This window comes from Carassius gibelio, chromosome B5 (genome assembly GCF_023724105.1).
Source record: "Carassius gibelio isolate Cgi1373 ecotype wild population from Czech Republic chromosome B5, carGib1.2-hapl.c, whole genome shotgun sequence".
NCBI lineage: Eukaryota > Metazoa > Chordata > Actinopteri > Cypriniformes > Cyprinidae > Carassius > Carassius gibelio.
The window spans coordinates 13,863,943-13,885,466 of record NC_068400.1 but is presented as its reverse complement, the minus strand read 5'-3'; the positions used below and the strand labels follow the sequence as shown (position 1 = coordinate 13,885,466).

Genomic DNA, 21,524 nt, shown 5'->3' with positions numbered 1-21,524 from the left:
GCTTGCCAATAAATGTTGAGTGTGTTTCTTACCGCCCAGGTCTTGCTGAGTCTAAAGATGGGAGCGCTTTGCAATCCCGACACCACAGACACCATAGAATGAAGGTTATTCAGCTCTAGAAGTTTCTGCAGACATAGAAAGCAAGTGATGAATTGATATAGAGTTCAGAAAACTCAATGCACAAACCACTAAGGGCTTTTAAAGCACAGGAGAGAGTCAACACTCACTGCAAAAAAATATTTCTTCCTTAGTATTTCATCTGGTTTTCCAGAACAAATATCTAAACCTTCCTAAATCATCATAAATCACTTAAAGAAACATTTATTTGAGAAGTAAAGTTATTTTTTTTTTTTTACTGTGACACAACATTCCCGCAATAGAAACAAAGTGGGCTTGACCCGTTATGTCAGTTTGTTTCTGAAGTAACTGTAACTTAAGAATGATTAGATGCTTGTATAGCAAAGCAACACAAAAATACAGAAGAAGAAAATAATTGTTTGCATTCATATGCAACTGCTTCGATTTTACTGGTTGCATTTCATCATGTTTTGCCATTAACCTATGTAACCAAAATTTCTTCTTAAAGGTTAAATTAGTTTGCAATTTGTGAAAATGCTGAAAAATGCACTTTTAGCGAAGCAGACATGTACTACTGTCTGTTTGTTAGGTTAGATGATGTCACAGCTACCGCCCACACTCAAAACTCCCATTACTGCTCTCCTATTGGACGTCGTCCACTAAAAGACATTGACCTTCAGGAAGATTCGGACCTGCTTTCATCATTACTCCCACAATGAAGACCCAACAAACTCTAGAATGATGGAAAACTGCTTTGTGCTCCCTTCAGTAAACCTGGCACACCCAGATCGACTCATGATGACTACAATCTGAGGGGCTTTTCAGCTTTTGTTCTGTCAAAAGTGTTCCTCTGGGATTTCTGAAGGATGATATTCCAGCCGCTGCACTGACGTGGCTTGTTTTGATGAGTTTACTGAGATGAAGACAAACAGCGAAGGGCTCTTCGACCGCAGTCTTCATCCAGATGAGAGACGGGCAAACATTTGTCAGAGTACTTATCAAGTTTAAGATAAAAACTAAACCAAACTCTTCACACTGTGTTCAACTGCATTAAAAGTGAAGCGTCCGATTTCTATGCCACTTGCATGTTTCCAAAAATAATAACAATGTTTTAGTATCTGCATATCAAACTGCTAAAAATAAATTCCTTTGAGAAAATTGCACGTCACCTTTGCAGGAATAGTTCACACATAATTGATAGGTTTTTATTTTTATCATCTACAAGTAATCCACACTACTCCATCAATTAATGTCTTGTCAAGTGCAAAGCCGCATGTTTGAAAGAAACAAAAACATCACGAAGACGGTTTTAACTTTAAACCATCACTTCTGGACAAAATACAGGTCCACAATAACACTTCCTCCTGTAAAAAAGTCCATCTTCCGTTGTCTCTCAAATCAAAATCAACCCTCTTATTTGTCTGGAGCGGTTTTGGTAAGTAAACAGTGTTTGATCTGTGCAGATTTCGCTCCTGATTCAGACCAGATGACCTTTCCACTGGAGAAAGCAGTATTACAGATAGAGGACTTGTGTTTTAACTGGAAGCGATGTTTTGATGTTAACTGTTTAGTGTGCCAACTGTCCTAATTTCAAAGCAGATCCCTCTCTAGTGCACACTAATGAGGTGAACCGTCAAAGCTGGACAGACTAACACACATCCAGCTTTATTCTAGAACATTAAACATCATTAGTCTAAAGCAAATTCACTGTAAAAGCTTTGATTGCTCTTCAGATCTGTTCCAAATCATGGAGATCTGCCTACATAGAAAGGCTGTCTTCAAAGACACCTAGTTATGAACAAATTTTAAGGTCGCACTGCATGATGGGAAATGTAGTTGCTGCACAAATGACTGAAGAGTTTCAAATAATATTCTTTTGGTATCTTTGACATTGTGGCGTTTATTATGACCACCATACTGTATATGATGTACTTGAAACAGAATTTGGTTGATTAGCAATCTTTTAAGTTTTTTATTTATGCAATAAGATTATGATTGTGTAAACAAACAGCTGTTCATTAATGTACCTTTGCAATCTTGATGAAGTGGCTCAGGATCTCGGCACGGATCTTCAGTGTTTGAGCGGTCAGGATTTCCCGTACCAGCCAGAAGCTCACCTGAAGAGATGAGAAAAGTTTCAAAACTTGTGCAAAAGACGACTCATAAATACTTTTAATAAACAGCTGGAAACAATGAGCATGTCATTCGATAAAATGCACCACTATGATGCCTACGTGCATTAAAATGCTGGGCTTCAGAAGTTTTCAAATGCATTTTATGATAGAAACGTGATCTTCCCAAATAATGGCACATAAATAAACAGAAATTTGAAGTGAATAAATAAATAATTTAAGGGAAATAAATAAATATTAAATATTTATAAATAAATGAATGATCAAAAGAGAAGCAGACTCAAAAAGAATGCAAGAGAAAAGCAGAGGTCAGCCGAGGTCACGTCACAGGACAGCAATAAGTCAAGTTTTCATCTGCGGTTTAAACTCAACTGGAGGCAAACCATATCTTGTGGAAAAACCATTTCTGACAGACAAAAACAAAAATGCTGGAAATGAGATGGAGGAAAAGTCTTGTTATGTAATGACTGAAATATGAGACACTCCGCTCTGATTATAATTGTACGGCAAACACAGAACGCAGAGTGCACAGACTTCACGCCAATGCAAGCGGATGCCAAAGAAAAAAAGAAAATAACTCAAGTAGAAAGCAGATGAAGCCTGAGTGATTCGGACCATAGTAAATAGTTTAAGATTTCGACCTCAGGGAACTATTGCAACATAACGGGAGTCAGTTAACAATTTCCTCAAAAGCTGCCTCGGTTATATTTCACGCAAGGGGAATCAAACTCGAGAAACTACTTCATGTCTGACAAATATTTTGAAAGAATCTGGCACTGTTGAACAAAGCAGGTCATTGCAGGTACACTATACAGATATTGCAAGTTTTAAAATGTAAAAGGTTATTGGAAAACATTTGACAAGAAAAAAAGTATTTCAAGTAAAAAAATTCAAAGTACAGTTTCTTTGTATTTATTTATTTGTGAAGTTTACTAGCGAAAATAGTGAGTGAAATAGGTGTTTTTGTAACATTTTTGTAAATCCTAAATAAACTAAAATGTGTACTGACTGCATCAGGATTGGAATCTCCTTAGACACAATTAAAAAATGCAATTAAATAAAAACTGCAGAGACATCTAAGATTAAGTCTACTTTCAAGTCAAGTTCTCTTGTCTTTTGCTGCTTTATCAGAGGAAAAATAATACGCTAAAACCATTCAATTTGTTCACAACCAGCAAACGGGTGCAGAACTCCCCGAGGAACAGTAAAAATATCTGTACTAAAAGAATATATGGACTGAACCGTCCAAGCAAGTGATGTCTTTTCCATCGACGCTCAGGAAGTCAAAGCTTCCACAACATGATGGAGAAAAAGGGCACATGATTTAACCCCTGACTTTCATCCTTCAAAGAACACATTAAAGCTAGCGAGTACAGCAAGGTTAATGCCTGGAGCCCATGCTGTCTGACGATGGAAATAAATTAATTAAAGACGGGTTTCAATTACTTAAATATTTGTAGTTACTACTATATAGGGTCATTCTGTGTCGAATCATCCAAATGTAAAAAAAAAAATTTATAAAGACAGACAAACGTAAATAGTGACAAAGGCCAAAATATTTGAATATTTAAAGATGCTATTTTATAAGGTGGTTTGGGGGGGTCAAAGTGACAATTAACATGCAATTTGGAGCCGAATAAGAATATGGCAGCATCACTGATATTTTGACAGATATTGGCAGGTCTATTAGCAAAATATGTTGACTTAAGCCATCCTTGATGCTTTATATGCCACTGGTGACAGTTCAAATACAGGAAAAATAAAAGCACCTTTTCCCCCCAAATGTTGGCATGTCTGTAATACAAGACGTGTTACATATTTCCTAATACCCTTTGGATTCTGGTTCTTTCTTTTGCTATTTTTAAATCCACACATGGTCCAATTGCAGATATCTGAATCTTAATGTAATTACATTAGAAAGTATTAAATTGCAAACTTCAATATTTGTAGTGAAACTGAGTGACTTTTGTCATTCTGTGGCAAATCAACCAAATTTAAGAAACTTTCTGTCTAAAATTCTCTGATTTTGATAACATTTAATCTCAAGAATGACACATAGATACTGATGAAAAGCCAAAGTATTAAAGTACATAAAGTATTTTGCAGAGAAGAGTTAAAATTTATTTTTTTCTTTCTGAGATTTGGAGGCAAACATGGGCCGTAAAATAATGACTTTAGAAAAATGATAGCATAATTTTTTACACAGACATTGGTGGGGCTGTTAGTTAAACCTTAAAAATCTTCTTTTTTTCTTTTCTTTTTTTTTTTTAAGTTGACATGCCTTTAAATGTTTATTAATATCTTTCAGAATTGGTTCTTAAACTTTTCTTTAGGTATCTCAATTTAAGACCATACATGGTTCAGTTCCAGAGGATCTATATTAGGATCTCAATGTGGCTCCAAAAAAAAAAAAAACCTTTAGTGTGAGGGGGAAAAATGCTTATTTCATTGGATTATTTAATGTCATCCCCCTCATGTCAACATTTTAAAAAGAATAAATCGCACTGGTTATCCTGAGAAAACATTGTGCAAATCCTGAAATAATTTCCAAACTCCTGCTCCTTCATTTTCTAAATGTTAACAGACTCTTCAGTGTCATCTTTATTAGGATAAACATGCAACGCTCGAGTCATAGTCAATGAGTTACGATCTAAAGAAAATGAGCTTCAAAAATGTAGGCCAAAAAGTCAAGTTTTCCAGGGAACTTCACAGGCATATCATATTAGCTTCATATATACGAACACCGCTTCGCTAGCTAGACCGTGTGCAATGATGTCATAGTCTATAGCTCATTATCAAATCATTTACACATTATAAGAGCTCTGGTTGGAATAGAAACCTGTGGAGAAACTGGCTCAGAGATCACGGCTCTTTGTCTAAAGTGGCTGTAAAGTGGGTTTTACCAAAGCGTAAAGCTGCGACCCCCGTCATGAAAGAGGGTGAGCTCATCTGGTTCATTTCTACCCATAATGCCTTCAAAATGCCTTTAGAAGCATCTGTTCCTGCTCTATAAATGATGAACTGAGTGCTACAATGTTTTTAGTGCCGGAGTTTCTGCTCAGTTGCCATGACAACGGAGCACAATGTTTCCATGTACAGTTCCTGCTCACCTGATTTCACTAAAAATATAGAGCGGACTTTTAGCAGGGGTCTTGAGAAGGGATGCAGGACTTTCTGTTCAAAATGTGACGTCAGTTTAAAAGATCACTTAAAAAAAAAAAAATTTGCAAGGCTGCACAATTTGGCCAAAATTAAATAATAACAATAATAATATAATAATAATAATAACAATAATAATAACAATAACAATAACAATAATAATAATAACAACAACAACAATGGTTGTTGTTATTATTATTGTTACTATGAAACAAAATTAAAAACAAAATAAAAAATATAATATAATATAATATAATATAATATAATATAATATAATATAATATAATATAATATAATAATTTGATTTAACATTTTTACATTACATAACATAAAATAAGATTGTGATTTAAAATGCCATTAAAAAAAGTATGCTTGTTTTCAGGGCTGCAAAATTTGCCCCAAATTAAATAATAATAAAAATAATATATAATAATATAGTTATTATAATAATAATAATAATAATAGTAATAATAATAATAATGATAATGATAATGATAATAATAATAATAATAATTGTTGTTGTTGTTATTTTTTACAACTAAATAAATTACTATTGTATATTATAAAACAATAATTTGATTTAACATTTTTACATTACATAACATAAAATGAGATTGTGATTTAAAATGCCATTCAAAAACAATATATACAAAATAAAAAGAATTACTAAAAAACTAAGATAAATTACTATTGTAATATTTCACTGTAAAATAAAAAAAATATTAAAGAAATATAATGCAATACAATAAAATATAATAATCATAATAATAATAATAATCATAATAAATCCGGGCTTGCTGTTTTTTTTTGCAATCCAAATTTATTTCTATTAATTGTGCATCCATGCTTTAGCAGGCAAAACTCATCATGCTGTCACTAATATCTTATACTAATGACAGAGTTAGGGATTTGTTCAAATCTAAACCTAATATGAGCAACAGTAATGGTGATACTTGACTCATCACTGAAACGGGACACTCTCTAGTCTTTACAGGAACTATAGGGTTTGGGGTTGCTGGTTACAGCACATCAAACGACAGACATTGTTTAAAGCGAGACGCACTCTTGGGTGGCCAAGAAATGAGTCTCAAAGCCGCTCCATCTTTCCGAAGGTCTGGAAGCCAGCTCATCATGTTTGGCTTAATGATGTCATGAACCCAACGCCGTCAACAGCCAAGACAGAAGAAATTCTGTGAGACTGACTGAGGTGAGTTGCACACGCGAAGACCGTTTCAAACGGAAAATGTGCAGCAGGGAACTTGATGCTTTTATGTAATTTCCACACACAAATCTTCTCATTAAATGTGTGCCATAAAGCTAAAACGGTGTCAAGTGGGAAATGTTAATGTCTTTGCACTTTTATAGTACTTTCACAAAACTGTGATTATGAAAAGTTGGTACACAACATCTAATAAGTTTTCTGATTTAAATCAAATTAATTCCAGGCTGAAACTTCATAAATAAGCAGAAATGTAAGCAGTACATTGAAACCGCAAATTTAGTTCAAATTAATTTATAGCCAAATGCTTCTAAATTATCTTGAAGACCAAACTTCCTTTTGGTTTTATAATTAATAGCTTCTTAAGTGTTCTAAACCAACAGCATGACCGAGTTTGAATATCAAACATCATTTTAAATGTCAAAATTAATTCCATGAACAAAACGGATTCCTATGAGGCGTGAGAGTTGAGTTTTACTACTGGAGCTGAAGGCTGGGGAACTTGGAGACAGTTTTTGGAGAACAAAAAACAGACAATTGCACATAAACACACACAAAAAAAGAGCCCATTGGAAAAAAAAACTGTAAGAAAACATGGAAGTGAAGTTGATTTGTCACCCCAAGCTATAAGGTAAAATCGAAAATATCACAGTGCATTCATTTACTTGATGCATTTCAAAACAATACATTTAAATTAATAATTATTAAAGGAATAGTTCACCCAAAAATGAAAATTTGTTTAAAATGTCCTCTCCCTCAGTCCATTCTTCGTCAAATTCTGAGAAATATAGCATTACATGACTTTCTCATCAATGGATGCTCTGCAGTGAATGGGTGCCGTCAGAATGAGAGTCTAAACAGCTGATAAAATCATCACAATAATCCACACCACACCTCTCCAGTCCATCAGTTAACATCTTGTGTAGTGAAAAGTTGAATGCTTATGAGAAACAAATCACAATTAATATGTTTTTAACTTTAAATAATTGCTTCCAGCTAAAATAGGAGTCCTCTATCCATAATATTGTTTTCTCCAGTGCAAAAGATGTCTTGTCTGAATCAGGAGAGAAATCAGCACCGATCAAGCCAAAACTGCTCTAAAGAAATATGTGGGTGGATTTTATATGTGAGAGACAACAGGAGATGGATTGTCTGACATTAACTGATGGACTGGAGTGCTGTGGATTACTTGCAGATTATTGTGAGGTTTTCATCAGCTGTTTAGACGCTCATTCTGACGGCACCCATTCACTGCAGAGCATCTTTTGGTGAGCAAGTGATATAATGCTACATTTCTTCAAATTTGATGAAGAAGCAAACTCATCTACATCTTGGATGGCCTGAGGGTGAGTACATTTTAAGCAAATTTTCATTTTGGGTGAACTATTCTTATAAGTGCAATGTGATTTCGCGGTTGTTCAGGGTGGTAAATGATTTGTTAAAGCGAAAATGTAAGAATCATGACAAAGAACATACGGAACAACAAGATGAATGTTGACTTAATGTAACAGCACAGCAACGCTTGGCCAACAATGCATCCCTATTTTCCCTTAAACAGGATAAAGAGGTGGAAAAGTGGGACATCTGCCCGTGTGAGAGCTGTTAACAGTATTTCCAGCACCTATTAAGTCCCAAAGCTGCGGGTCATCAGGTTGATAATGGTTTTGTGGCACACTTCGCAGTCTGCTGGCATTATATCAGCTACATCCCAGCCAAAAACACACTGTATATCCACTTCACGTCTGGAAAACTAAATTAATTTATAAATGATTAAGTGCGGCATTTCACTGAGATGACAGCTCGGATGAACCATACCTCCATCATATCAGTATCAGTCAAGATTAGGGTTGCAGAAAGGGTGGAACATTTCCAGTAAATTTCAGATCTATTCTAGACATTCTGGAAACTTTCCAGGTTTTTTTTTATATTCCAGGGATTTTGGGAAAGTTTCTGGAAATTTACCAGACATTTTCCACCCCTTTGCAACCCTACTCAAGATCAGTGTTAATTAAATGATCTGCTTCAGTCTGATACTGTGTCACAATTACAAGCTGATTTAATTGATTTGCTTTAATGATTTAATAGGGCTACACATTTATACATCTATAAAAACACAATTTGATTTTGAAGCATATGCAATACTAGATTGGAATCTAATCTAATATAATATAATATAATATAATAGGATTTTTTTTAAATATTTTTTTATGTTGTGGTCAGAATTTTGTTATTTTTATTTGTGCACCACTAGTGGCAATATTAGAATAAATAATTGAATAAATAAAATAAAGATACAGAACTTAACACAAAATAAATGCAAATTAATAAAAAAAAATAGTGCAATAAAATAAAAATATATTTAATTATAATTTAATAAATAAATAAAAACCCTTACCAATGAAAAAAAGAAAGAAAAAAAAAGCCAATCATCTTACCTGGTTAAATCTCCGTGTGAAGGCAACAACATTAGGAGCCAAAATGTGTTTCTCCTTTTTGTTCCAGCCACAGCTAGCAAGCTCCTACAACACAACAGACACAAACAATCACAATTAAGACAGTAAATACAGTCAACAGACTTAATTTCAATGTTAACGTATGAAGGTGTTTTTTATTTCTCTTGGGAATGAGAAGCTGTAGCATTCAGAGCCTTTGACTGACAGCAGGCTTTAGAGGAAGCAGAATAATCTCACTGTGGAGCCCCGTTATTTAAACCAAGTGTAACTGAACCCTGTTTCAGTGATGATTTCATGTTCTTCCAGCTTTGTGGAAGATCTCAAGTTTCCTGGGTCAATCTAGAATTATGCAGATTATTTTTTCAACACTCACACCCCCCAAGTGAACTGGATGTGACAGACTTTCTGTGAGTTTACTTCATTTGCAGCTTACCCACGAGTTCAGCTAAACTAATCTGTTCGCAATTATCCTCTATTTATACACTGTCACAAATGATTACTGACACTGCAAAAAAGACAATTAGAGAACGATCATCTGTCATTTTCCAGATGTCTCTAAAAAGGTCTTCTAGTTTTTAGTCAGGGTTGAAACTCATGACAATGGTCACTTATTTAGTCCATTTAAAAGAAATTACATTTTTGGGGAAAAGGAATATTTTTATTCGACACTAGGGTTATTAGGTTACTAGGTATTCACACACATAACTATACTCAAGCAATCTGTACTTCCAACATAAATTAAGTAAATACATGTAAAAAATAAAATAAAAAAAATAATATAAGAAAACAAGTTTTAAAAATTACATGAATTACATAATAAATAAATAAAGAGTAAATAATAATTTTTTTTAATAAATAAAATGGAAAATAAAAACAAGTCAATTAGAAAATACACCCACACAAATAATATAATTTAAGGTCATTTTTGTCCTTATTATCATCACATTAATAATTTCAATGACAATAAGCCATTATTTAAGTAAGACACTAGGGTTAATAAACTAATATGTAGATTTGGATTAATAATTAAAACCGTGTGGAGTCACAGTTCTGTTTTCCAGTGACCAGATTTTATATTTCAGTACAAACAAAAGATGTTCCACGCAGGACTTGATGTAAAGACTTAAGCCTGCGCTGAATGAAATAAATAAACATTTGGAGCCAAACGTAAGCTGTCTAACCAGAGACACATGCGCAATATGAAATATGTACAATCAAACCAGATCCTCTCATACTGAGGCTTTGCTGAAAATGTTACATTAATAAAATCTTCATGCAATTTCCTAATACTCAATAAAACGTTTCATAACTGCTTGGGGGGGGGGGGGGGGGGGGGGGGTTTGGCCAGAGTAAATATGGTTAAGTCTGAGATGAAGAGAGACAAAAACAAACACAAAAGGGTGTGATGAAGTGAAGGAGCCCTGGGCTCTGCAGGTGGCCATATGAGCTCACAGTGAACACTTGAAGAACACCCAACCAATCAAAAAGACGACATGTGAGAGGTCAAAAGTTCGTGTTTTCACTTTCATTCCCAGAATGCCTGGCACTAAAGTGGACGCACGGCACTGTGGGTATTCTGAAAGGCCACAGTAGTCTCTCCTGTCCCCACATCAGTGCGCTCGAGGACATTTCAGTGTCATTTACAGCTCACTAGACGAGGCACAAGCAGTTATAATCCAGTTCTACAATTAAATCATTTTTTGTTGAACAATACTATGAACCAGACTTAAACATGCCATTTTTTGCCCTAAATAGGTTATTTACTTAATGAGAATCATCAAACAAAATTCTAAATATTAAATTTATAAAATTATATAAATGCATTTATTTATATAAGATAATTTGCATAAATTGTATAAAATCAAATTATTAATATAATACATACGCTATATTTTTAAAAATGAAAGAAAAAAATACGAAACTTTATTTTTAATTACAGTAATGAAAAAGTATATAATTTTATTATATAACATAATACACCCAATTTTCATGATCATATAGTCATATTACAGTAACTCTAATTCTATTATTACATTATTGTATATGTTTGTATTCTATCATTAAAGTATGATAATAATACATATTAATCGCTGTAATTACATTTTAATTACATTTTATTCTCATTACTGTAATAAATGTAATTATATATATATATATATATATATATATATATATATATATATATATATATATACACATACATACATACATACATATACACACACACACACAAACCCGATTTCCAAAAAAGTTGGGGCACTGTACAAATTGTGAATAAAAACAAAATGATATGATGTGGAAGTTACAAATTGCAATATTTTATTCAGAATAAAACAGAGATGACATATCAAATGTTTAAACTGAGAAAATGCATAATTTTAAGGGAAAAATAAGATGACTTTCACAGCATTTCACAGCATCAACACATCTCAAAAAAGTTGGGACAAGGCCATGTTTACCACTGTGTGGCATCCCCTCTTCTTTTTATAACAGTCTGCAAACATCTGGGGACTGAGGAGACAAGTTGATCAAGTTTAGGAATAGGAATGTTGTCCCATTCTTGTCTAATACAGGCTTCTAGTTGCTCAGTGTCTTAGGTCTTCTTTGTCGCATCTTCCTCTTTATGTTGTGTCAAATGTTTTCTATGGGTGAAAGATCTGGACTGCAGGCCATTTCAGTATCCGGATCCTTCTTCTACACAGCCATGATGTTGTAATTGATGCAGTATGTGGTCTGGGATTGTCATGTTGGAAAATACAAGGTCTTCCCTGAAAGAGACGATGTCTGGATGGAGCATATGTTGTTCTAGAACTTGGATTTACCTTTCAGCATTGATGGTGCTCATCTTTCCAGATGTGTACAGACTCATGTAACCCCATACCATCAGAGATGCAGGCTTCTGAACTGAGCGCTGATAACAACTTGGGTTGTCCTTGTCCTCTTTAGTCCGGATGACATGGCATCCCAGTTTTCCAAAAAGAACTTCAAATTTGGATTCATCTGACCACAGAACAGTTTTCCACTTTGCCTCAGTCTTTGGATGATATCATGTTCTGTAGATGATGGTAACTTCAAACTCTTTTCAATTTTTCTCAGAGAAACTCCTTTCTGATATTGCTCCACAATTTTTCGCCGCAGCATTGGGGGAATTGGTGATCCTCTGCCCATCTTGACTTCTGAGAGACACTGTCACTCTGAGAGGCTCTTTTTATACCCAATCATGTTGCCAATTGATAAATGCATTGCAAATTGGTCCCCCAGCTGTTCCTTATATGTACATTTAACTTTTCCGGCCTCTTATTGCTACGGGTCCCAACTTTATTTTGGAATCGGGTTAGTGTAATTGTGTGTGTATATATATATATATATATATATTAGCAAAATATTTCTCTTTTTGGAAAACATAGATTTTTATTTACTTATAGGAGAACATTTAATTTCATTATTTATTATAAAACTGTAATAAAATGCAAATCCCTCTCTTCACATTTTATAATAATAGCTTAAATTTGCATTTGAGAAATGTGTAGGTGAAAATGGGGTATCACTACTGATAACAGTTCAGATATCAAATAAAAGAAAAAAAAAGTTTTGTTGAAACTACAATTTTTTGTCACTAATGGCTAGTTTACTAAGACAAATTCATTATCTCAGATGGAAAGTGGCGACGGTTAAAGGTTGCGAGACGGTCAGACCTTACTTCAACTTCCTTTACAGCAGGAGCATTATTAGTGGAAGTTCATTTAGAGTCAGCCACAAACACCTACAGATTACACACTTCAGCCAAGACTTCACACGAGTAAACGAGGAGGCAGAGATGGCAAAACCAGACCCAGCTGGAGGTGGTTACCTCATTTCCTGTGCATCAGCGGGCAGTCTGCTTTCGGGAGGGTCAGAGGTCACGCTCCTCTGAGGGACGGAGTAAAAGTGTCAGGAAAGGAATTATGGGCCATTTCAGGCAGCTAACCCGGCGGCCGAATTCTGAACAATAGTCAAAACGAACATGATAACATTGAGTAACGTAACGAGAGTGAATTAATGCGCTACTAACTAACCCACCACAGCAGAATCTAGATAAACATGATGATTCACAGCGACGGAGAATAACATACATCCAGTGGTTTCAGACATGACGGAAAGTTACTTCATTTTACGCAACTCCTCCTTCCTGCCAAAACTGCTGTTTGGGTGTTTTTCCAGTGCTTTCTAAATCTAGCTTCCATTAAACAGATTAATGAACTCTAATGACAGCTAATAGACCACAAAAAATGCAGTAATCAAGAGGTTCTTGTAGAATTAAGAATGGAAATGACAATCTAGTGCTTTTTTTGGACAAAGAGAGTTCACACTTTTATAGTAAAATAGTTAGTTAAATAGGTTCCTGGGTTATTAAAGTTAACTACAACCAAAAAAAAAAAAAAAAAAAAAAAAACATTTCCTTTACTTAATATACTATAATAATAATAATAATAATAATAATAATAATAATAATAATAATAATAATAATAATAATAATAATAATAATAATATATAGCCAGTTGCCAGAGCAACATTTCTTAGTTTAATTTAGTTTAACTTAAAGTTTTTTTTTTAAGAAAGATTAAAACATTTCTAAAAAAATATATATATATATATATTCTATGATGGCTTATTTTTAAATATTTTTAATAACATTATTTACATTATTTTTACATTTCCAATCTTTAATAATTTGCAATCTTAAATAAAAATAATAATTTTAGTATTTCCTTAAAATGTTTGTGAAACTTTTGACAAATACCAAACACCAATTTATGGAAAGTATATATATATATATATATATATATATATATATATATATATATATATATATATATATATATATATATATATATATATATATATATATATATATATATATTGCATAAAAAAAAAAGTTAAATGTTTTTTTTTTCATTTCATCTAAGAAGTATTGCTTCAAAACCAGCAAAGGGTCTAAGGCTGGTTTAAGATTTTTCAACAAGGGCATTATGAGCGAACAATGAATCACCGTTGCGCAAATGATTCCCCCATAGACTTTCATTTCAGTCAACACATTGTATTGATTTTACAAACTGAGTTACACATCATAATCCAGAACATTCTATTCACTTTAAAGCCTGAATGCATTAAACACACAATCGCTGAACGAAACTAATGAAAGCTTGAATCTGTGGCCACTGACAGACAGATGAAAGCTGGAGCGAGTCGGTTTACAAACTCTCTGCTAGGCTTCATAATTCTCCGCTATTCAAGAGAGAAATGACGAAGCGCGTTTATGTTTAGCTATAAACACAGCGCTGAGGTAATCAGCCTCAGTTCATTAGTTTGACTCCAGATGTAGATGATTGACCTCAGCAAACACATCCAGTCAAATCCACAACTATAGCTCACTCGCATCTATTATACTCTATTTTCGACACATATACTGTATACACATGCACGTCACATATTACAGCCTGTACAATGCCGTAAAGAAAAACAATTTCTCTTGCACACTTTCAAACACCCAAAAGCCTGAACATACACAAACACACAGAGAGAAGCAGACATTACAGCATCTCTTTCCAAAAAGAAAAAAAGATTTTACATGTGCGAGATCTTCTGATGCGTCACGTCATCCTGTGTGTTCCCTCGGCGTCTAGAGAAGTGCAGTATTTATGCAATAAAGCAATAATTTAACCATGTAAAGCCTGACAAACTATGGAAGCCCGTTTCCGCCACTAAATTAAAAATGAAACAAGGTAATTGTGACTTTTTCATCTCAAAATTCGGACTTTTTTCTAAATTCAAAAAAAAAAAAAAAAAAAAAAAAAGTAAAAAAAAAAATAATGTCAGCATTGCAAGATATGAACTCCCAGTTGAGTGATAAAAAAACACTATTACCTTGTTTTTATTCAGTGGCAGAAACAGGCTTCCATATATATATATATATAAAAAAAACAGTAAAATGTTATATTACGTTAAATGGAGAACACATGATTCAAAGAAATCATATGGCAATAGAGTGCACTTTAGTGTGACTGGAAATGTGACCAATCATCATCTGGTACAATGATGTAACTAGTCATGACTGCTTCCCGAACACGATTGGTCACGTCGCTATCATTTGAACCACGCTAGTACAACAATATAAGGCTGCTGTTAATGACATCACACACAGTGGAAAACTTCTACTATTAAACTGATTCGGGATCTCTAAGATGCTGCTGTACTGAACGTGGCACCTCATGACTCATTTACTTTTTTTTTGTTCCCTGTAATGTTTTTGCAATGTTCGCACAAACTATGATTTCGAGAAACAGATGCATTGAACTTTGTTGGTAATGACGGAACTTAGTTAGCTAACAATGCTTTTAGAAAAAAAAAAAAACTAAAAAAAAGGTTAATCTCTCAATCAAATCATCATTGTTTTGAATATTACTGAACTGAAAATGAGCAAACATATGCAATTTGGGGCAAATGCTAATACTGATATGGCACAAAAATAAGTTGAAATCTATTAAAGTTAATCAATGAGATATTTATAATACTACAGCAGACTGCTTTTATAAAATGCATAGAAATATCAGTTTTCGCTCCATATCCCTTAATAATGTGTCTTAGTAATTCAACATTTAAATGCATAGTTTATGATCAAAGCAATGATCACAGCAATAAAATGATGATTGAGAGATTCCTCAAAAGACTGATGATCATATTTGAACGTGACTTTTCTAAAAGATGATGTATGGACAATCAAGTAAACCTTGCTTCAGTCCAGTAACCACTGAAATATCATCTTGAAAATATTACTAACAATATCAAAGCTACAGTATTCTCATGTTTACTTTATAAAATCAGTAAAGATTTGAAAATAAAAATACACATGAAGCACAAGCTTCTACTAAAAGCCCTTTTATTTGCTAAAATGTATAAGCGATCAATCTGAGGACAGAAGGGATGTAGTAGATTGTGAAAAGTTGGATTTCCAGCTGGTTTTGATCAGGTTTATCATTTAGAAGCAGTAGAAATTTGCATATCAAATGATTCAGCTTAACCCTATAAAGCCTGCTGTATGTCTAGGATTGTACAGACAACACTAAACAGTTAAAAGCATTACATGTACAGCAGTGCTTCATAACTAGCCTGAATTGAGCGTTAGTGAAAGGGGAGCTGGTCAAACTAATAGAAACGGGTCACAGGTGGTCTCATCCATCAAGCGCTGTAAGCCAGCGGCATGTTTTCCAACAGTTTTTCATTACGGCGGCAAAGATAATCAACTGATACCGAAATGTTATTCTCTTCCCCAAACAGTTTATAAACATCACCAATGAAAAACTGCTAAATTAAAAGAATATTCTAACAGTCTGGCAAAGTGTGCGCGTCCACTGCGGTGCAAACGACGGTCTAAACACACGCTCGGGTGTGTATTTTACCGGCCGCTGTTCCTCAATCAAAACAATGGCTGTTAGATATTAACCCTGGGATCAAGATAGTTCCATAAATAAAGAAGTACAGTAGGTGTACACATGCATTACATTATTAACACGGTGGGAAATGCAACATTTTCAGCAAAGGCATGCTCCTCTCATTTGGGACAGTGAGGTAATCATGTGCATACAATGTTTATGTCGTCTGCATTACAATGTTCCTCTTAAATGGATAAAAGTGCGATTATAAAGTATAAAGAAGCTATAAATATTACAATAATGCAATGTACTGTAATTTAGTGTTTCTGGAAATGTGACCAATCGTCATCCAGGACTGAAACCAAAACTAAACCAAACTAAACTATAAATAAATAAATACCAACTTGTGAAATAAATTGTTTAAAGTAAATAAATAATATTCTTAGAGACCAAAATAAATAAATAAATAAATACATAACCCCTTTTTTTATTAATTAACATTTAAAAATTTACAAAATGTGACAAATTATCATCACACGTGACTAAAAATTAAATAAAATTAAATGTAGTATTACAATGTAAAGCATTTTAGCATGATGTGTTAATCTGTTAATGTGTTAATGTGACCAATCATCATCCGGAACTAAATTAATCAAATTAAATAAAAAAAGCTTTAAATGCAACAGTGTAATGATATGAAGTGTTTTCTCTAGTCTGCATGGTATCTGGTTTTAAAAATGACCTCTGTCTTACCTCTGGCTGTATGGCTTTAAACACAGGGGCGTCCATCAGGGTTATTTGGCTCTGAGGAACACAGACAAAAATAAAATCACATTTTCGTCACAAAGAGAGTCAGCAATCACAGCCATGAGCTCATTTTCCAGCACTGAGTTACGAGGTACATTATGGGAATGGACAAAATGAATGAAAACAATTCATCATAAAAATCACCACAAGGAGGCAACTCGGTTCCACAGGGTGCTTCAAAGTTCCTTAGATGTCTAAATAAGACCTTGATGCAAGTGAATTATGGGTAACAGACTCTCTCGAATCCCACGATCAGGCCAACTCACAGGAAACAGTCCTATTTTAAATCACCACCAGCATTCGGTAAATTATTCTCAGACGTTATTAAGCATCATAAATCATCAGCTCTGTTCCAAATCCTAGTGAGCTGCCTACCTAGACAGCATTATAAGGCGTCATTAGGCCAATCCAGATGCATAGACTGTTCCGAAAAGTAGGAACATTATGGAATGGACATCTCTATTTGAGGCATCATCATGCGTCTTTTGTTGATTTAAATATTACAAATGTATTTATATAGCACACTTTAAAGTGCAATATAAGGAAAAGTATTGATTTTAATTATATATAACAATTAAAAAAAAAAGATTTTTTTCAACCAAAATATAGTCAAACATATACAAACATACATATAAACATATATATATATATATATATACATATATACATATATATATATACATATATATATATATACATATATATATATACATATACACATATATATATATACATATATATATATACACATGTATATATATATATACATACATACATACATACATACATACATACGTGTGTGTGTGTGTGTGTGTGTGTGTGTGTGTGTGTGTGTGTGTGTGTGTGGTTTCTGATTCTTCAGCTGAAAAAAAATATACAGTATATAAATATAGACAACATATAATATATACAAGATTAAAATATTAAAATGTATTAAAAATAAGAAAAGAGAGGAATATATACATTTTATTTATTATTATTATTATTATTACTATTATTATTATTAATTATTATTATTATATGAAATAATAATAAAATAATTGTATAATATTTCTGCTGCTCCTGCTTAAAAAAAAAATTAAATAAAAAAAAACAGGTTCCTAACAGGTTAATTTGTCTCTGCTTCATACAAAAAAAAAAGGAAAATATAAAAAGAAAATAAAAAGAGTAAAGAAAAATGTATAAAGAAAACCCTAGCCCATCTAAACTGGTTCATTGGCGTTAAACTTGTCTTTGCTTGTTTTGACCAACTGCCCTAAACCCTGAAAAGATCAGCTAAGACTGGTTAATACATGTTCCCTTAGCAGCATCAAACTCCATAGAGCACAACAGTGAGTGATGACATGTTCAACAGCCTTTGTTCCACAAGTATTTTCCCTTTCACTGCCGCCACAGGGATGTTGTGTGAGGAGGCGCTCACTATCCAGAGCTTGTCAGTCAGGATGCTGATCGCTCGGTTTGGACCGGAGCAATTGTTTCCAAACGGAAAACTCCCGAATGACCAGGACTGCTCTAAATAAGACCGCATCATTACAGGACAAGACAAACGACATAAAAATCAAAGGCCATCTCTGTTTTCCATCAGAGAACGCATCAATTTTGACGCTGACAGTTTTACTCACTGCGAACTCCTCTGGCGTCACTTTGAGCACATCAAAAACGACAGCATCGTAGCTCTTCGCATAGTCAGCGCTCGGGCCGTCCACAGACACAGAGCTGTCACTTCCCTGAATATGAGAAAGCAGCGATATGAATATACCAACATGTCAAGCATGAAATATTACACATGCTCATAAATGCAAGAACAATTAGAGAGAAAAGAGGGAGGGGTGCGAACAATGATCTAATTAAAGAATCAAAATTGACCACATTTACTGTCCTCCTAAATGTTCCTGCTCTTACTGTGGTGGCTGGGGTTCAATTTGTGAAAATGAGTTTATATTATCTTTAATTTATTTTGGTGTGGCTCTCATTTATTGAACATCAGCCACAGCTGAACCAATCATTTAAAAATGTCAGCTCAGTTCTTTCCATTGGAAAGCAAAGTTGTCGGGTTAGCGTGAGGTTTTGGATGGCAGACATGGTATATGTTTCTCACGGGGATGACTGCCAGTGATGGAAAAAACATGAAAACATTCCTGGATCTCGATTGAAACAATCTTTGATCTGATGATAACAGTATCTGCATGAGGACATGTCTGTGAGTGTATGGGCGTATGTCTTTTATGCATTGGATGTGTAAATGTCCAAAAATAAACTAAAAAAGACCTGGGCCTGAGTACTGTGGTATTACCATAAAACTGCACAATGGAAAACCGAGGTTTGGCCACGAACATGGATTTTATTAGTCTTTAAAATTAGTTACAGAATCTTTTCAGTCAATCAATGAATGACAAAAAATATGACAGCGTTTTAGTGCCACACTGAAAAAAAAAAAAAATTAAGATGACGAGATTAAAGTCGTAATACTACGAGAATAAAGTCAAAAAGTTACAAGAATAAAGTCGTAATACTAAAAGAATAAAGTCGTAATACTACGAGAATAAAGTCAAAATGTTTTGAGAATAAAATCGTAATACTACGAGAATAAAGTCTAAATGTTTAGAGAATAAAGTCATAATACTATGAAAATAAAGTCGAAATATTTCAAGAATAAAGTCGTAATACTACGAGAATAAAGTCAAAATGTTTTGAGAATAAAATCGTAATACTACGAGAATAAAGTCTAAATGTTTAGAGAATAAAGTCATAATACTATGAAAATAAAGTCGAAATATTTCAAGAATAAAGTCGTAATACTATGAGAATAAAGTCAAAATGTTTAGAGAATAAAGTTGTAATACTACGAGAATAAAGTCAAAATGTTTCGAGAATAAAGTCATAATACTACGAGAATAAAGTCAAAATGTTTAGAGCATAAAGTCGTAATACTACGAGAATAAAGTCGTAATCCTACGAGAATAAAGTCTAAATGTTTAGAGAATAAAGTCATAATACTATGAAAATAAAGTCGAAATATTTCAAGAATAAAGTCGTAATACTATGAGAATAAAGTCAAAATGTTTCGACAATAAAGTTGTAATACTACGAGAATAAAGTCAAAATGTTTAGAGAATAAAGTCGTAATACTACGAGAATAGTCAAAATGTTTAGAGAATAAAGTCGTAATACTACGAGAATAAAGTCTAAATGTTTCGAGAATAAAGTCGTAATACCACGAGAATAAAGTCGAAATGTTTCGAGAATAAAGTCAAAATGTTTTGAGAATAAAGTCGTAATCCTACGAGAATAAAGTCGTAATACCACGAGAATAAAGTCAAAATGTTTTGAGAATAAAGTCATAATACTACGAGAATAAAGTCATAATACTACGAGAATAAAGTCGTAATATGAGAATAAAGTCGAAATGTTTAGAGAATAAAGTCGTAATACTACGAGAATAAAGTCAAAATGTTTAGAGAATGAAGTCGTAATACTACGAGAATAAAGTAAAAATGTTTTGAGAATAAAGTCTAAATGTTTAGAGAATAAAGTCATAATACTACCAGAATAAAGTTGAAATATTTTGAGAATAAAGTCGTAATACCACGAGAATAAAGTCAAAATGTTTAGAGAATAAAGTCATAATACTACGAGAATAAAGTCGTAATATGAGAATAGTCGAAATGTTTAGAGAATAAAGTCGTAATACTACGAGAATAAAGTCAAAATGTTTAGAGAATGAAGTAATACTACAAGAATAAAGTCAAAATGTTTAGAGAATAAAGTCGTAATACTACGAGAATAAAGTCAAAATGTTTTGAGAATGAAGTCGTAATACTACGAGAATAAAGTCAAAATGTTTTGAGAATGAAGTAATACTACAAGAATAAAGTCAAAATGTTTAGAGAATAAAGTCGTAATACTACAAGAATAAAGTCAAAATGTTTAGAGAATAAAGTCGTAATACTACGAGAATAAAGTCAAAATGTTTTGAGAATAAAGTCTAAATGTTTAGAGAATAAAGTCATAATACTACCAGAATAAAGTTGAAATATTTTGAGAATAAAGTCGTAATACTATGAGAATAAAGTCAAAATGTTTTGAGAATAAAGTCGTAATATGAGAATAAAGTCGAAATGTTTAGAGAATAAAGTCGTAATACTACAAGAATAAAGTCAAAATGTTTAGAGAATAAAGTCATAATACTACCAGAATAAAGTTGAAATATTTTGAGAATAAAGTCGTAATACTATGAGAATAAAGTCAAAATGTTTTGAGAATAAAG

The 21,524-nt window shown here is 33.1% G+C and overlaps 1 protein-coding gene across 4 annotated transcripts in view; it reads right to left on the bottom strand.

Moving 5' to 3' along the window:
- The window catches only part of LOC127957723 (ras-specific guanine nucleotide-releasing factor RalGPS1), a 128,120-nt gene that overhangs the window by 89,733 nt on the left and 16,863 nt on the right, over positions 1-21,524 (bottom strand). For all 4 annotated transcript variants that reach the window (XM_052556369.1, XM_052556367.1, XM_052556370.1 and 1 more), the window contains 5 exons: positions 18,880-18,984; positions 17,204-17,254; positions 9,024-9,107; positions 2,106-2,195; positions 33-125 (listed from right to left, as the gene is read on the bottom strand). In XM_052556369.1, coding sequence (XP_052412329.1) covers positions 33-125; positions 2,106-2,195; positions 9,024-9,107; positions 17,204-17,254; positions 18,880-18,984 — 423 coding nt within the window. The remainder of the gene's footprint in view (positions 1-32; positions 126-2,105; positions 2,196-9,023; positions 9,108-17,203; positions 17,255-18,879; positions 18,985-21,524) is intronic.